The sequence below is a fragment of the Bombina bombina genome, chromosome 3 (assembly GCF_027579735.1).
Source record: "Bombina bombina isolate aBomBom1 chromosome 3, aBomBom1.pri, whole genome shotgun sequence".
Lineage (NCBI taxonomy): Eukaryota > Metazoa > Chordata > Amphibia > Anura > Bombinatoridae > Bombina > Bombina bombina.
The window spans coordinates 323,885,310-323,901,587 of record NC_069501.1 but is presented as its reverse complement, the minus strand read 5'-3'; the positions used below and the strand labels follow the sequence as shown (position 1 = coordinate 323,901,587).

Here is a 16,278-nt window from a genome sequence, read left to right as displayed (position 1 = left end):
TAGGTGGCGGTCGGCAGATTAGGGGTTAAAAATTTTAATCGAGTGGCGGCGATGTGGGGGGAGCTCGGTTTAGGGGTACATAGGTAGTTTATGGGTGTTAGTGTACTTTAGGGTACAGTAGTTAAGAGCTTTATAAACCGGCGTTAGCCAGAAAGCTCTTAACTCCTGCTATTTTCAGGCGGCTGGAATCTTGTCGTTAGAGCTCTAACGCTCACTGCAGAAACGACTCTAAATACCGGCGTTAGGAAGATCCCATTGAAAAGATAGGCTACGCAAATGGCGTAGGGGGATCTGCGGTATGGAAAAGTCGCGGCTGTAAAGTGAGCGTTAGACCCTTTAATCACTGACTCCAAATACCAGCGGGCGCCCAAAACCAGCGTTAGGAGCCTCTAACGCTGGTTTTGACGGCTACCGCCGAACTCTAAATCTAGGCCTTAGTATGGTGTCGGCGACGTTGGGGGCGGCAGATTAGGTGTTGATAAATGTAGGTAGGTGTCAGCGATGTTAGGGTTGGCAGATTATGGGTTAATAAAATGTAACTAGTGTTTTCGAGGCGAGAGTGCAGCGGTTTAGGGGTTAATATATTTATTAAAAGAAAAAAGAAGACAGGAGCACAAAGAGGCCTCTCTAACAGTAAAAGTTTTTCCTGGGCGAATATTTCAGGTATTAGGTTTGCATGTAAGGAGAAACACGTTTAACCTCTTAAAAAACTTTCACTTTCAACTTGTAACCTGCCCCCAAACCCCAAAAACGCTAAATAGTGTGCCCCTAATAATCTGGCCCAATGTGTCCCGTATTTATAATAAATAAAAAATAGTTAATTGAAGTAGTTGTAATTACAAGTTAATTAAAATTAAGCCAGAACTTAAAACCTTCAAAAATAAATTGGTATTTAAAAAAATAAATACTTTTAGCAGTGCCATGTTCTGCCATCTTAAAATCAAACCACCTGTCTTCTCATGACTTAAGAGAATCTTTTATTTTTATTAGGAAACATGACCCCAGACTTTTGTAGTAGCTCTTAAAAATAACATTGACCCCAGCGAATATAGTTCAGTCATAAAATAGTTCAAAACCTGGACTTTTGTCACTTGTATGACTTATTTCTTATTTTTAGGTGACTTTTTTAAGGATCCTATCCCAGAAGCTGATCTCTTTATCCTTGGATATATAATTCATGACTGGGCTGAAGATAAATGTCTACATCTGCTAAGAAAAATTTATAATATCTGCAAACCAGGTACGTTATGGTAAATATTTTTTGTTAGAACAAGGGTATGTAGGAGGGCGCTAAAAGCAATCCCCTAGAGTGGTACTAAAAAAGTCAATACAGCTTGAATGTGTAAAATACAATTTATTAAGATATTAAATCAGATGTTTGGCATCTCCCAAAGCAACAGCTGCAGTCCATTATCTTAAAAGTATATTGGACTTATAACAGAATAAAAGTTAATGAATAGCTAATGTGTACATAAAAACATTCACAGGCTTTGCTCTGTGCAAACCAATAACCACCTATTGGCATCGTAGGACAGATCAAATATTCCGTAGGACAGAAAGTCTCATACTAGTGTTAAAATGTCTCTTATTTTTTGTCCACAATATTGTGCAAATAGCAAGAATCGAAATTCAAACGGAGGACAATCCACAAGATAATCAGTGATACTCACAGGCTCCTCAGCCGGCTGGGAACCAATTAAATCACATGATGACTCATCACGTGATCGGCTCTGTGGATGTGAGAACACTGAGGTAAATTGGAAGTGAACAATCTAGCTATGAGAACGGCTTGGTACGCTCATTGCATTTACATAAACAGCTAACCCTGAAGCATGAGAACCCTGTGAGTATCACTGATTATCTTGTGGATTGTCCTCTGTTTGGATTTTAGTTCTTGCTATTTGCACAATATTGTGGACACAAAATAAGAGACATTTTCACACTAGTATGAGACTTTCTGTCCTACGGAATATTTGATCTGTCCTACTATCCAAATAGGTGGTTATTGGTTTGCACAGAGCATAGCCTGTGAATGTTTTTATGTACACATTAGCTATTAATAGTCACATAAGATAACTTTTATTCTGTTATAAGTCCAATATACTTTTAAGATAATGGACTGCAGCCGTTGCTTTGGGAGACATCCCACATCTTTTTTAATAACTTGTATTTTACACATTCATGCTGTATTGACTTTTTTAATACCACTGTAGGGGATTGCTTTTAGCATCCTCCTCCTACCTACACTTGTTCTAACCTTTTTTCTGGAACCATTAGGGAGGCTCCAACCAGGAGAGGCTTGCCCCATTTCTTTTGATCTTCGCGCACCTCTATATATTGTTTCAAATATTTTTCGTTACCATATGATAAACGGGATTTCTTTCCTATGGCATGAAGAGTCCACAATTTCATTCCAATTACTAGTGGGATATTTAACTCCTGGCCAGCAGGAGGAGGCAAAGAGCACCAAGCAGAGGTGTTAAGTGTCACTTCCCTTACCCATAATCCCCAGTCATTCTTTGCCTCTGTCATCGGGAGGATGTGCAAAGATGTTGTCTGAAGATATTAATCCTTTAATGGGTACTTTTTCCTGCAAGCAAAGATTGGGGTTTTGCTGTGTTCATGTAAATCTCTTTAGTAAGAATAATAGTGGCTTTTAGCAGTTAGAAGATGGCAAGGTGGTCTTCTAACATTAGTGCTACCCTATTATAGAAAACCAGGGTTGGTTACTCTGCTTTTTCTTTCTTTACAGGTCCCTGATAGATATGGTAATCTGTCACACCTAGAAGTTGGTACTACCCCACAACCAGAACAGGTAAGTGATTTTGCCTTCCAGATGGGAGGTCAGCATTTTCAGGGGTTAATACCTCTGTGACACTTTGCTATAGGAGTGTTTAAGGGTCAAGGATCCCTGGTAGGAATTAGTGACTATCCCTTTCTACGACTACAGACTTGCAGTTCTAGCTCACAGAGCTCTCTGGTAAAAGTCTTGGTTAGTGATGTCGCGAACTGTTCGCCGGAGAACAGTTCCCGGCGATCTTAGCTTGTTCGCGTTCGCCGTTGCGGGTGAACATATTCGTCATCATTGAGGAAACTTTAACCCTGTATCTCACAGTCTGCAGACACATTTCAGCCAATCAGCAGCAGACACTCCCTCCCAGACCCTCCCAGCTCCTGGGCAGCAGTCATTTTAGATTCATTACGATCCTGCATTCTTAGTGAGAGGAGGTTTAGTGCTGCTGCTGGTGATTTTATAGGGAAATAGATAGCTAGGCTAGTGTATTCAGTGTCCACTACAGTCCTGAAGGACTCATCTAATCTCTGCTGTAAGGACAGCACCCCAAAAAGCCCTTTTTAGGGCTAGAACTTCAGCCCAAAATGCCCTTTTTAGGGCTAGAACTTCAGTCTTTTTTTTTTTTTTTTGGTAATTTTATTTGCATTTGCCTGCCTGTCAGCCTGTGTGTGAGGCTCACAGCATATACTGTGATTAATTCTTCTGTGCCACCACTGATATCTGGTTAACATTAGTGTAAATTTAAAAAAAAAAACTTTTACATCAGTCTGCTATTGTTATTTAATTTTAGTTGCAAGGCCAGCATGCCACTAGTGCCAGCCTGTGTAAGGGCCTAAGGGAACATTAGTGTAAATTTAAAAAAAAAATTTTTTACATCAGTCTGCTATTGTTATTTAATTTTAGTTCCCAGGCCAGCGTGCCACTAGTGCCAGCCTGTGTAAGGGCCTAAGGGAACATTAGTGTAAATTTAAAAAAAAAAAACTTTTACATCAGTCTGCTATTGTTATTTAATTTTAGTTGCCAGGCCAGTGTGCCACTAGTGCCAGCCTGTGTAAGGGCCTAAGGGAACATTAGTGTAAATTTTTTTTAAAAAAAAAACTTTTACATCAGTCTGCTATTGTTATTTAATTTTAGTTGCCAGGCCAGTGTGCCACTAGTGCCAGCCTCTGTAAGGGCCTAAGGGAACATTAGTGTAAATTTAAAAAAAAAAAAACTTTTACATCAGTCTGCTATTGTTATTTAATTTTAGTTGCCAGACCAGCGTCCCACTAGTGCCAGCCTCATTTTGCTAGTTTAATCTAATTTAATTTTCCCTCAGGCCTATTTTTCAGGCCCACAGCATATACTGTGCCTAATTGCTCTGTTTTCCACCACTTATATCTGGTGTAAAATTAGTGTAATTTTTTTAAAAAAAAACTTTTACATCAGTCTGCTATTGTTATTTAATTTTAGTTGCCAGGCCAGCGTGCCACTAGTGCCAGCCTATGTTTCAGGCTGCCAGTATATACTGTGCCTACTTCCATTCTCAGTGCCACCACTCCTATCTGGTGTAACATTAGTTTAAATTTTGTAAAAAAAAACTTTTACATCAGTCTGCTAGTGTTATTTAATTGCAGTTGCCAGGCCAGCCTGCCACTAGTGCCAGCCTGTGTGTCAGGCTCCCAGCATATACTGTGCCTACTTCCATCCTCAGTGCCACCACTTCTATCTGGTGTAACATTAGTGTATCTTTTTTTTTAAAACATTTTTTACATCAGTCTTCTAGTGTTATTTAATTTTAGTTGCCAGGCCAGCCTGCCACTAGTGCCAGCCTGTGTGTCAGGCTCCCAGCATATACTGTGCCTACTTCCATCCTCAGTGCCACTACTCATATCTGGTGTAACATTAGTGTAACTTTTTTTTAAAAAAACTTTTACAACAGTCTGCTAGTGTTATTTAATTGCAGTTGCCTGTCTGCCAGAATGTGTGCCAGGCCCACTTTCCAACTAGTGCCACAAATCATATTTGTTATAACAGTAGTGTAAATATTTTAAATAAAAACTTTTTTGACTGTGAAACATCAGTCTGTTAGTGTAATCTAATTGTATTTGCCTGTCTGCCAGCGTGTGTGCCAGGCCCACTTGCCAAGTTAGTGGCACCACTCATATTTGTTGTAACAGTCGTGTAATTATTTGAAATAAAAACATTTTTGACTGTGAATCATCAGTCTGCTAGTGCAATTGAATTGCAGTTGCCTGCCTGCCAGCGTGTGTGCCAGGCCCACTTGCCAAGTTAGTGGCACCACTCATATTTGTTGTAACAGTAGTGTAAATATTTAAAAAAAAAAAATTTGACTGTGAAACATCAGTCAGCTAGTGCAATCTAATTGCAGTTGCCTGCCTGCCAGCGTGTTTGCCAGGCCCACTTGCCAACTAGTGCCACCACTCATATTTGTTATAACAGTAGTGTAAATATTTAATAAAAAAAACTTTTTTGACTGTGAACATCAGTCTGCTATTGTAATCTAATTGAAGTTGCCTGCCTGCCTGCCAGCGTGTGTGCCAGGCCCACTTGCCAACTGGTGCCACCACTCATATTTGTTATAACAGTAGTGTAAATATTTAAAAAAAAAATTTTGACTGTGAAACATCAGTCTGCTAGTGTAATCTAATTGAAGTTGCCTGCCTGCCAGCGTGTGTGCCAGGCCCACTTGCCAACTAGTGCCACAATCAGATTTGTTGTAACAGTAGTGTAAATATTTAAATAAAAAAATGTTTGGACTGTGAAACATCAGTCTGCTATTGTAATCTTATTGCATTTGCCTGCCTGCCAGCGTGTGTGCTAGGCCCACTTGCCAAGTAAGTGGCACCACTCATATTTGTTGTAACATTAGTTTAAATATTTAAAAAATAAACATTTTTGACTGTGAAACATAAGTCTACTTTTTTGTGTCAGGCTCACAGTGCATACTGTGCCCACTTGCCCAGTGCCACCACTCATATCTTGTTTAATAGTAGTGTAAGTGTACATTTAAAAAAAAAAACTTTTTGGATTGTGAAACATCAGTCTGCTTTTTTGTGTCCGGCTCACAGCGTATACGGTGCCCACTTGCCCAGTGCTACCACTTATATCTTGTTTAATATTAGTGTAAGTGTACATTTAAAAAAAAAAACTTTTTTGATTGTGAAACATCAGTCTGCTTTTTTGTGTCAGGCTCACAGCGTATACTGGGCCCACTTGCCCAGTGCCACCACTCATATTTTGTTTAATAGTAGTGTAAGTGTACATTTAAAAAAAAATGACAGGCAGAGGCAGGCCACCCCGCAGGTGCCGTCGTGGTCGTGGTGCTGTGATTCCCTTAGACCCTACAACTATGCACAGTGTTCAGAGGCCACGTGCCATGAATGAAAAAAGTTCTGAGGAGGACCTAGTTGAATGGCTAACACAGGACACCCAATCTTCTACAGCTTCCGCTCCTAACCTTGACGCACCATCCACCTCCAGCTTAGCTGCGGGCACCTCTCAAGTGACCAGTGCCACTCGCCCGCCTGCTGCCACCACCAACACTAGCACCACAGCCACTTCACTTGATCTGTCAGAGGAGTTATTGACACATCAGTTGGAAGAAATGAGTGATGCGCAACCATCATTGACAGAGGATGTAGATAACAGTGATATGTCTCAGTCAGGCAGCATTACAGACATGGACGTACGGTGTGATGATGATGGTGATGTTGTACCCGCTGCTGCTTCCTTTGTTGATTTGTCAGATACAAGTGAAGCGGTTGATGATGATGCGTCCGTGGATGTCACGTGGGTGCCTGCTAGAAGAGAAGAAGAAGAGGGGGAAAGTTCAGATGGGGAGACAGAGAGGAGGAGGAGGAGACGAGTTGGAAGCAGGGGAGGTCTTCTCAAGGAGCTAGTGGCACAGTCAGACAGCATGCATCGGCACCCGGGGTCAGCCAGACAGCACGCCAATCAACGCATGCTGTTGCCATCACCAGAATGCCGTCATCGCAGAGCTCAGCAGTGTGGCTTTTTTTTGTGTGTCTGCCTCTGACAACAGCGATGCCATTTGCAACCTGTGCCAAAAGAAACTGAGTCGTGGGAAGTCCAACACCCACCTAGGTACAACTGCTTTGCGAAGGCACATGGTCTCACATCACAAACGCTGATGGGATGAACACATGAGTAGAAGCAGCACACAAACTCAAAGCCGCCATCCTCCTCCTGGTCCAGCATCTTCAGCCATGTCAACCACTGCTGTCCTCCTTGCCCCCCTCTCAACCATCCGCCACTCAGTCTCTCTTACGTAGCAGTTCCTGGTCATCTGTCCACAGTCAGGTGTCTGTCAAGGACATGTTTGAGTGTAAGAAGCCAATTTCCCAAAGTCACCCCCTTGCCCGGCGTCTGACAGCTGGCTTGTCTGAACTCTTAGCCCGCCAGCTTTTACCATACAAGCTGGTGGAGTCTGAGGCGTTCAAAAAATTTGTATCTATTGGGACACCGCAGTGGAAGGTACCCGGCCGAAATTTCTTTTCACAAAAGGCAATCCCCAACCTGTACTCGATTGTGCGAAAGGAAGTAATGGCATGTCTGGCACACAGTGTTGGGGCAAGGGTCCATCTGACCACTGATAGCTGGTCTGCAAAGCATGGTCAGGGCAGGTATATCACCTACACTGCACATTGGGTAAACCTGCTGACGGCTAACAAGCATGGAATGCGTGGCTCTGCAGAGGAGTTGGTGACACCGCCACGACTTGCAGGCAGGCCTGCTGCTACCTCCTCTACTCTTCCTACTCCATCCTCTTCCATAACGTCTTCCTCGGCTGAGTCCTCTTCTGCTGCTGCGTCTTGCTCCACATCAACGGCACCCCCCCCAGCTCCCCAGGTACTATTCAACATCCCGGATACGGCAGTGTCACGCCATCTTGGGGTTGACTTGCCTGAAAGCCGAGAGTCACACCGCACCAGCACTCCTGTCCGCCCTGAACGCACAGGTGGATCAGTGGCTGACTCCGCACCAACTGGAGATTGGCAAAGTTGTTTCTGACAATGGAAGTAATTTGGTGGCGGCATTGAAATTAGGCAAGTTGACACATGTGCCGTGCATGGCACATGTGTGTAATCTGATTGTACAACGCTTTGTGCATAAGTACCCAGGCTTACAGGACGTCCTGAAGCAGGCCAGGAAGGTGTGTGGCCATTTCAGGCGTTCCTACACGACCATGGCGCACTTGTCCGATATCCAGCGGCTAAAAACAACCTGCCAGTGAGGCGCTTGATTTGCGACAGCCCAACATGGTGGAATTCAACACTCCTAATGTTCGACCGCCTGCTACAACAAGAAAAAGCTGTTAACGAGTATTTGTATGACCGGGGTGCTAGGACAGCCTCTGGGGAGCTGGGGATTTTTTTTGCCACGTTACTGGACACTCATGCGCAATGCCTGTAGGCTTATGCGTCCTTTTGAGGAGGTGCTATCCCAATTTGCAATCGAACTTCTGGCCTGCCCCGCTTCAAGTGTCCTGTCAGAAAGGACCTTCAGTGCAGCAGGAGGTATTGTCACTGAGAAGAGAAGTCGCCTAGGTCAAAAAAGTCTTGATTATCTCACCTTTATTAAAATGAATGAGGGATGGATCCCGAAGGGACTGACATTGTGCGATACATTAGAGTAAAAAAGGCCTGATGAGATGAGCTGCCTTGGGCTACAAATGGTACACACGCTGCTGTATTTTATCTTTGAATGGCGGATGACTTGCGTGACTTACCCGCCAACAACTAGGGTTCAAGCCGCAATGTTTTAGGGCACTTTCTAACTGTCAAACAAACATAAATTTTTCTGGCTGCTGCTACAGCAGCGGCTGCAACAATACCTAATTTTTCAGGCAGTGTTACATGCCTAATTTTTCTGGCCTCTGGTGCTGCACTGTGGCTACTAAACCCAAACCAAAAAAAAGGCACATAACAGTGATTAAACTGTTAAGAATAGTACTACTTAACACACCACTCATATCTGGTGGCACAGTACATTGCATGCGCAGTGCCCCAAATTTGAAGTAGGAGGACCGACCAAGAATCTTTTTCCATCTCCCGGTTCCTAAAAATTATCTCCGGGTTCCTAAAATCGATGCCATACCTGTACTCTATTGTGCAAAAGGATGGCATATGTGGTGTTTCATGCTGTTGTGCCTGTTGAGATTCGGGGACCCTTGTATAAAAAGGCTGAAGGAGAACAACCTGTACTGGGTGTCCAAGCATCTTTTTCCATCTCCCGGTTCCTAAAAATTATCTCCGGGTTCCTAAAATCGATGCCATACCTGTACTCGATTGTGCAAAAGGATGGCATATGTGGTGTTTCATGCTGTTGTGCCTGTTGAGGGTCGGGGACCCTCGTATAAAAAGGCTGAAGGAGAACGACCTGTACTGGGTGTCCAAGCATCTTTTTCCATCTCCCGGTTCCTAAAAATTATCTCCGGGTTCCTAAAATCGATGCCATACCTGTACTTGATTGTGCAAAAGGATGGCATATGTGGTATTTCATGCTGTTGTGCCTGATGAGGGTCGGGGACCCAAGTATAAAAAGGCTGAAGGAGAACGACCTGTACTGGGCGTCCAAACATCTTTTTTCATCTCCCGGATGTAGCGGTACTCCACTAGGGGGTCTCCCTTCCTCTGTCCAAACCCAGGGGTGGACACCGGATAGTGGGACCAGAGATATAGTTGCTGAGACCGGGGTCAAGCCAGCGGGTGTATCTCCCCCAGCTGGGCTGGTCTCAGTGGACTCCCAGTCAGGTAGCGTCCTCTCTGACCTGCAGCTCTTTATTGGCAGGTATCGTCCCCTCTGCCTGTCTGCTTCTAGGCAGGAATAAATCCCCCTGCCAGGTTGCTTCTTGGCAGGAATAGCTCCCTATGCCTCCAAATAGTGGGACCAGGGCTATCGTGGCTGAGACCAGGGTCAAGCCAGCGGCTGTATCTCCCCCAGCTGGGCTGGTCTCAGTGGGCTCCCAGGCAGGTAGCGTCCCCTCTGCCTGTCTGCTTCTAGGCAGGAATAGATCCCTCTTCCTCACTGCACACTTCCAGCAGGTAGCGTGCCCTCTGGTTTCTTATAGGCAGGAATCGATCCCTCTGCCTTGCTGCTCCTTTCAGGCAGGCCAGCTCTTTGCTTACAGGCCCACAGACTCTGTAACAGAATGCAGGGTCAGAACCTCAAAACTGGTATACCTGAAAGAATCAGGCAATCCCGGACCCCAACCTGTACTTGATTGTGCAAAAGGAAGTAACCTTACCATGGGTCACATGTTTTATTGTTATACTCTGTCTGGGAAATTATATAACTATCAATCGTATCAATCAAATATATGTAATTCATAGATCTATGTAATTTGTATCTATCAAATGTATATTGCATCTATTGATGTAATTCGTACCTATCAAATGTATATTGCATCTTTTGATCCATGTAATTCGTATCTATCAAATGTATATTGCATCTTTTGATCTCTGTAATTCGTATCGATCAAATGTATATTGCATCTATTGATCTATGTAATCTATGGATCTATCTATCAAATCTATCGATCTCGTGGCCGGACTGTTTTGTGACAGCAACTTATGTTTCAGCCAAATTTGAAGTAGGAGGACAGACCAAGCATCTTCTTCCATCTCCCTGTTCCGAAAATCAAGGCCATATAGACCTCCCCCGATAGGGGGAGTAACAGGTATTAAACTGCTAAGAATAGTACTACTTAGTGCTTAACACACCACGGGTCCCAGACCGCATGTTTTATTGTTATACTCTGTCAGGGAAATGATATAACTATCAATCGTATCAATCAAATATATATTGCATCTATTGATCTCTGTAATTCGTATCGATCAAATGTATATTGCATCTTTTGATCTATGTAATTCGTACCTATCAAATGTATATTGCATCTTTTGATCCATGTAATTTGTATCTATCAAATGTATATTGCATCTTTTGATCTCTGTAATTCGTATCGATCAAATGTATATTGCATCTTTTAATCTATGTTATTCGTACCTATCAAATGTATATTGCATCTATTGATCTATGTAATCTATGGATCTATCTATCAAATCTATCGATCTTGTGGCCGGACTGTTTTGTGACAGCAACTTGTGTTTCGGCCAAATTTGAAGTAGGAGGACAGACCAAGCATCTTCTTCCATCTCCCTGTTCCGAAAATCAAGGCCATATAGACCTACCCCGATAGGGGGAGTAGCAGGTATTAAACTGCTAAGAATAGTACTACTTAGTGCTTAACACACCACGGGTCCCAGACCGCATGTTTTATTGTTATACTCTGTCAGGGAAATTATATAACTATCAATCGTATCAATCAAATATATATTGCATCTATTGATCTCTGTAATTCGTATCGATCAAATGTATATTGCATCTTTTGATCTATGTAATTCGTACCTATCAAATGTATATTGCATCTTTTGATCTGCCTTGCTGCTCCTTTCAGGCAGGCCAGCTCTTTGCATAAAGGCCCACAGACTCTGTAACAGATCTCTCTTGCAGGGAGAGGCGCAGCCAGAATGCAGGGTCAGAACCTCTGCAACTGGTATACTTGATTGTGCAAAAGGAAGTAACCTTACCATGGGTCCCACACCGCATGTTTTATTGTTATACTCTGTCAGGGAAATTATATAACTATCAATCGTATCAATCAAATATATATTGCATCTATTGATCTCTGTAATTCGTATCGATCAAATGTATATTGCATCTTTTGATCTATGTTATTCGTACCTATCAAATGTATATTGCATCTTTTGATCTGCCTTGCTGCTCCTTTCAGGCAGGCCAGCTCTTTTCATAGAGGCCCACAGACTCTGTAACAGATCTCTCTTGCAGGGAGAGGTGCAGCCAGAATGCAGGGTCAGAACCTCTACAACTGGTATACTCGATTGTGCAAAAGGAAGTAACCTTACCATGGGTCCCAAACGCACGTCTTTGTAGTTCTCTGTCTGGGAAATTATATATCTTTCAAATTAGCTATTTATCTATCAAATCTATCTAACTATCAATCGTATCTATCAAATGTTTATTGCATCTATTGATCTATGCAATTCGTATCTATCAAATGTATATTGCATCTATTGATCTATGCAATTCGTATCTATCAAATGTATATTGCATCTATTGATCTATGGAATTCGTATCTATCAAATGTATATTGCATCTATTGATCTATGCAATTCGTATCTATCAAATGTATATTGCATGTATTGATCTATGGAATTCGTATCTATCAAATATATATTGCATCTATTGATCTATGTAATTCGTATCTATCAAATGTATATTGCATCTTTTGATCTATGTAATTTGTATCTATCAAATGTATATTGCATCTATTGATCTATGTAATCTATGTATCTATCTATCAAATCTATCGATCTCGTGGTTTTGCAAATGGACTGTTTGCGGTTGTTTGCGGTGCGTTAAACAGGGAGTTTGGTCTGTCACTGTGAAGCGGGCGTAACCCTTACACTACCTGATCGATACAACATCATACCTGATGTTTTAAATCACTTTATTCAAAACAATTTAGGAATGTTAGGTGATTTATGCCCTTTATGGCTTAAAACCAGACTCTGCATCAACTATGAAATTTTCCATGGGAGTCTTGCCATGGATCCCCCTCTGGCATGCCACAGTCCAGGTGTTAGTCCCCTTGAAACAACTTTTCCATCACTATTGGGGCCAGAAAGAGATCCCTGTGGGTTTTAAAATTCGCCTGTCCATTGAAGTCAATGGCGGTTCGCCCGGTTCGCGAACATTTGCCGAAGTTCGCGTTCGCCATTCGCGAACGCAAAATTTTAGGTTCGCAACATCACTAGTCTTGGTCTGCAAATGTAACTTCCAAATCCAAGCTTCTGTCTTTACCTTTTAAAGGTAAGACTATATTTGGTCCTGGTCTGGCAGAAATTATTTTCGAAATTACCGGTGCAAAGGATTCTTTCCTACCTCAGGACAAGAAGAGTCGACCTAAGGCCTAACATAAGCATAATTTCAAGGGACAAAAGTTTTCTTCCTCTTCCAAGCCCAAACAATCTAGAACCTCATGGAGGTCTAGTCAAACTTGGAATAAGGGAAAATAAGGCAATAAACCTTCATCTGAATCAAAGTCAGCATTAAGAGCTCACCCCTGATCCAGTCATGGATCAGGTGGGGGGAAGACTTTCCTTTTTTTGTCAGACGGATCCGCGATGTCCCAGATCCTTGGGCCATGGAAATAGTATCCCATGGTTACAAAATAGGATTCAAGTCTTGCCTCACCAGGGGCAGATTTCTTCCGTCCAGTTTGTCAAGGAACCAGGTTAAGAGAGAGGCCTTCTTAAACTGCATAAAAGACCTCTCCTCTCTGGGAGTGATTGTTACAGTTCCATTAGAGGAACAGGATCAATGATTTTATTCAAATCTCTTTGTAGTTTCATCCCATTTTAGACTTAAAGTGTCTCAACAAATTCCTCAGGGTTCTGTTATTCAAAATGGAAACTATTTGTTCCATTCTACCCCTGGTACAGGAGGGTCAAATAATGATGACCATAGACCTAAAGGACGTGTATCTCCATGTCCCCATTCACAGGGAACATCACCAATTCTGGTGGTTTGCCTTTCTGGACAAACATTTTCAGTTTGTTGCCTTTCCTTTTAGCCTTTCTATGGCTCCTCGAATCTTTACAAAGGTTTTAGGGGCCCTTTTGGTGGTGGTGAGGTCTCAGGGGATATCGGTGGTGTCTTATCTTGATGACATCTTAGTTCAAGCGCCATCTTTTTAGCTAACAAAATCTCATACAGAGATGTTGTTGTCTATTCTTCATTCCCATAAGTGGAAAGTGAATCTGGAGAAGAGTTCCCTAGTAGCAGATAGCAGGGTTTGTTTCTTAGGAACAATTATAGATTCTCTTTCAATGAAGATTTTTCTGACGGATGAAAACGTCTTGCTTCTTGCCATTCACTGCAAGTCTCTGTCTGTCAGTGGTTCAATGCATAGAAGTAATTGGTCTGATGGTTGCTTCCATGGACATCATTCAGTTTGCTCGGTTCCATCTAATATGCCTACAACTATGCATGCTCAGTCATTGGAACGGAGACCACTCAGATCTCTCACAGAGGATAGCTCTGGAGCCAACACCGAGAAATTCTCTTTTGTGGGGACTTCACAGGATTATCTGTCTCACGGAACATGTTTCCTGAGACAGATGATCCCACACCGAGAGACTCTTTCATGGGGAACTTCACAGGATTATCTATCTCGGGAACATGCTTTCTGAGACCTTCCTAGGTGATTGTGACCATGGATGCCAGCCTGTTAGGCTGGGGAGCCGTTTTGGGCTCTCTAAGAGCTCAGGGTCTTTGGACTTGGAAGGAGTCTTCTCTTCCCATCAACATTCTAGAGTTGAGAGCGATCTACAATGCGTTAACAGCTTGGGCTCAAATAGCTTTGGTCCGGTTTATCAGATTTCAATCGGACAACATCACCTCAGTGGCATACATCAACCACCAGGGAGGGACCCAAAGTTCGTTAGCAATGAAGGAGTTTTCCCGCATTCTCCAGTGGGTGGAGTCTCATGATTGTCTGGTGGACAACTGGGAAGCGGATTTTCTGAGCAGGCAGACTTTTCATCCCGGGGAGTGGGCTCTTCATCCGGAGGTATTTTCAATGATAACCCTCAAGTGGGGGGTGTCGGAATTGGATTTGATGGCATCACGCAGAAATGCCAAGCTTCCAAGGTATGGTTCAAGATCAAGAGATCCTCAAGCCACTCTGATCGACGTTTAAGCGGTTCCTTGGAACTTCGGTCTGGCATACCTGTTTCCTCAGTTTGCACTCCTTCCATCAGTCATTGCTCGTATCAAACAGGAGAGAGCATCTGTGATTCTTATAGCTCCTGCTTGGCCTCGCAGGATCTGGTTCACAGATCTAGTGAAGTTGTTATCTCTTCCTCCTTGGAGGTTGCCTCTGAGGAAGGACCTTCTACTTTAGGGGCCCTTCCTTCACCCAAACCTAGATTCTCTGAAGCTGACTGTTTGGAGAACTAGACTAGGTATTATGGGTAAGGGATGTGACACTTAACAGCTCTGCTCCTCCTGCTGGCCAGGAGTTGAATATCCCACTAGTAATTGGTATGACATTGTGGACTCTCCATGCCCGGAAAGAAAGAAATTTATCAGGTAAGCATAAATTTTGTTTCTTTACCATATAGACACAGATCATATAGCTTATCTTTCACCATAAACAAGTGAAAGGTTTAGAAAGGGATTCAAGAACTAATAAAATTGCATATCTGAATTAGCAGTGACAAATACAATAATTTTATTGAATTGTATTATATATGTAACAAAATAAAATCAAAATCAAGTTTTATGTTTCAAACAAAAAAGGAAAACAGGTAGAAAACCAGTAAAAAAAATAAAAACAATCAATTTGAATGGCGCTAACCCAAATTAAAAGGTCCACATTAACTAAATCAGTCTTTGGTTTCACAACTGTAATGTGGTACAGCTTGTAAGATGTCATTGTACAGACCACCACAGTTTTTCCATCTCAACCCCTTAATACTGAAATTATCCAAATTCTTTAAATATTCATTTAATTTGATGTGTAGTCATTATAATTAATATAACTATAAAATAAATATGATATATAATAATTGAAATAATTAGTAGAAAAGGGGCTACTAATATTTAATGATGATGTTTATAAAAATATCTGAATTTTCTACATCCAGTGGTGATTTAAACCCTTTTAAGCATTGGACCAAATTGTATTATTATTGTTTTTTTTTAAATTAAATGGACTTGCTAGAGCGTTACATTTTAAGCACTTTTCCAATTTATTTCTATTATCACTGTTGCCTAGTTCTCTTGGTATCCTTTGTTAAGGAGTAATCCTAGGTGAGTTTGGGAGTATGCAAGTGTCTTTAGCCATCTGGCAGCAGTGTTTACAATATTGTTTATAGCAATTTTTTTATATAGTTGCAAACACTGCTGCCATAGAATTCTAAAGATACATACAGACTCCTGAGCTCCTATCCGCCTTCTTAGATTTACTCTTTAATAAAGGATACTAAAAGAACAAAGCAAATTTGGAAATAGAAGTAAATTGGAACGTTGTTTTCAAACCTGTCCTCAGGCCTCCCTAACAGGTCACATTTTGAGGATGTCTGAACTGGAGCACTGGTGAAATAATCAGCTGATTAGTAAACATGGTTATGTTACCTGCTATCATCCAAGGAAATCCTGAAAACCTGGACTTTTGGGAGCCTTGAGGATAGGTTTGAAAACCAGTGCTCTATTTGAATCAAGAATATTTAATTTTGACTTTACTGTCACTTTAAGAAAGATTGAAAAATGAAGCAGCATTATACATTCACAAACACTGTCACCATATAGAGTTTACTTCAGTATGCTCTTATGAAAAGGAGCTATGGTTAAAAAAGGATACCAAGAGAAGCAGG

At 42.0% G+C, this 16,278-nt stretch overlaps 1 protein-coding gene across 1 annotated transcript in view; it reads left to right on the top strand.

Moving 5' to 3' along the window:
* The window catches only part of LOC128652338 (acetylserotonin O-methyltransferase-like), a 192,227-nt gene that overhangs the window by 175,561 nt on the left and 388 nt on the right, over positions 1 to 16,278 (top strand). Inside the window, exon 8 of the mRNA XM_053705274.1 lies at positions 1,118 to 1,240. Coding sequence (XP_053561249.1) covers positions 1,118 to 1,240 — 123 coding nt within the window. The remainder of the gene's footprint in view (positions 1 to 1,117; positions 1,241 to 16,278) is intronic.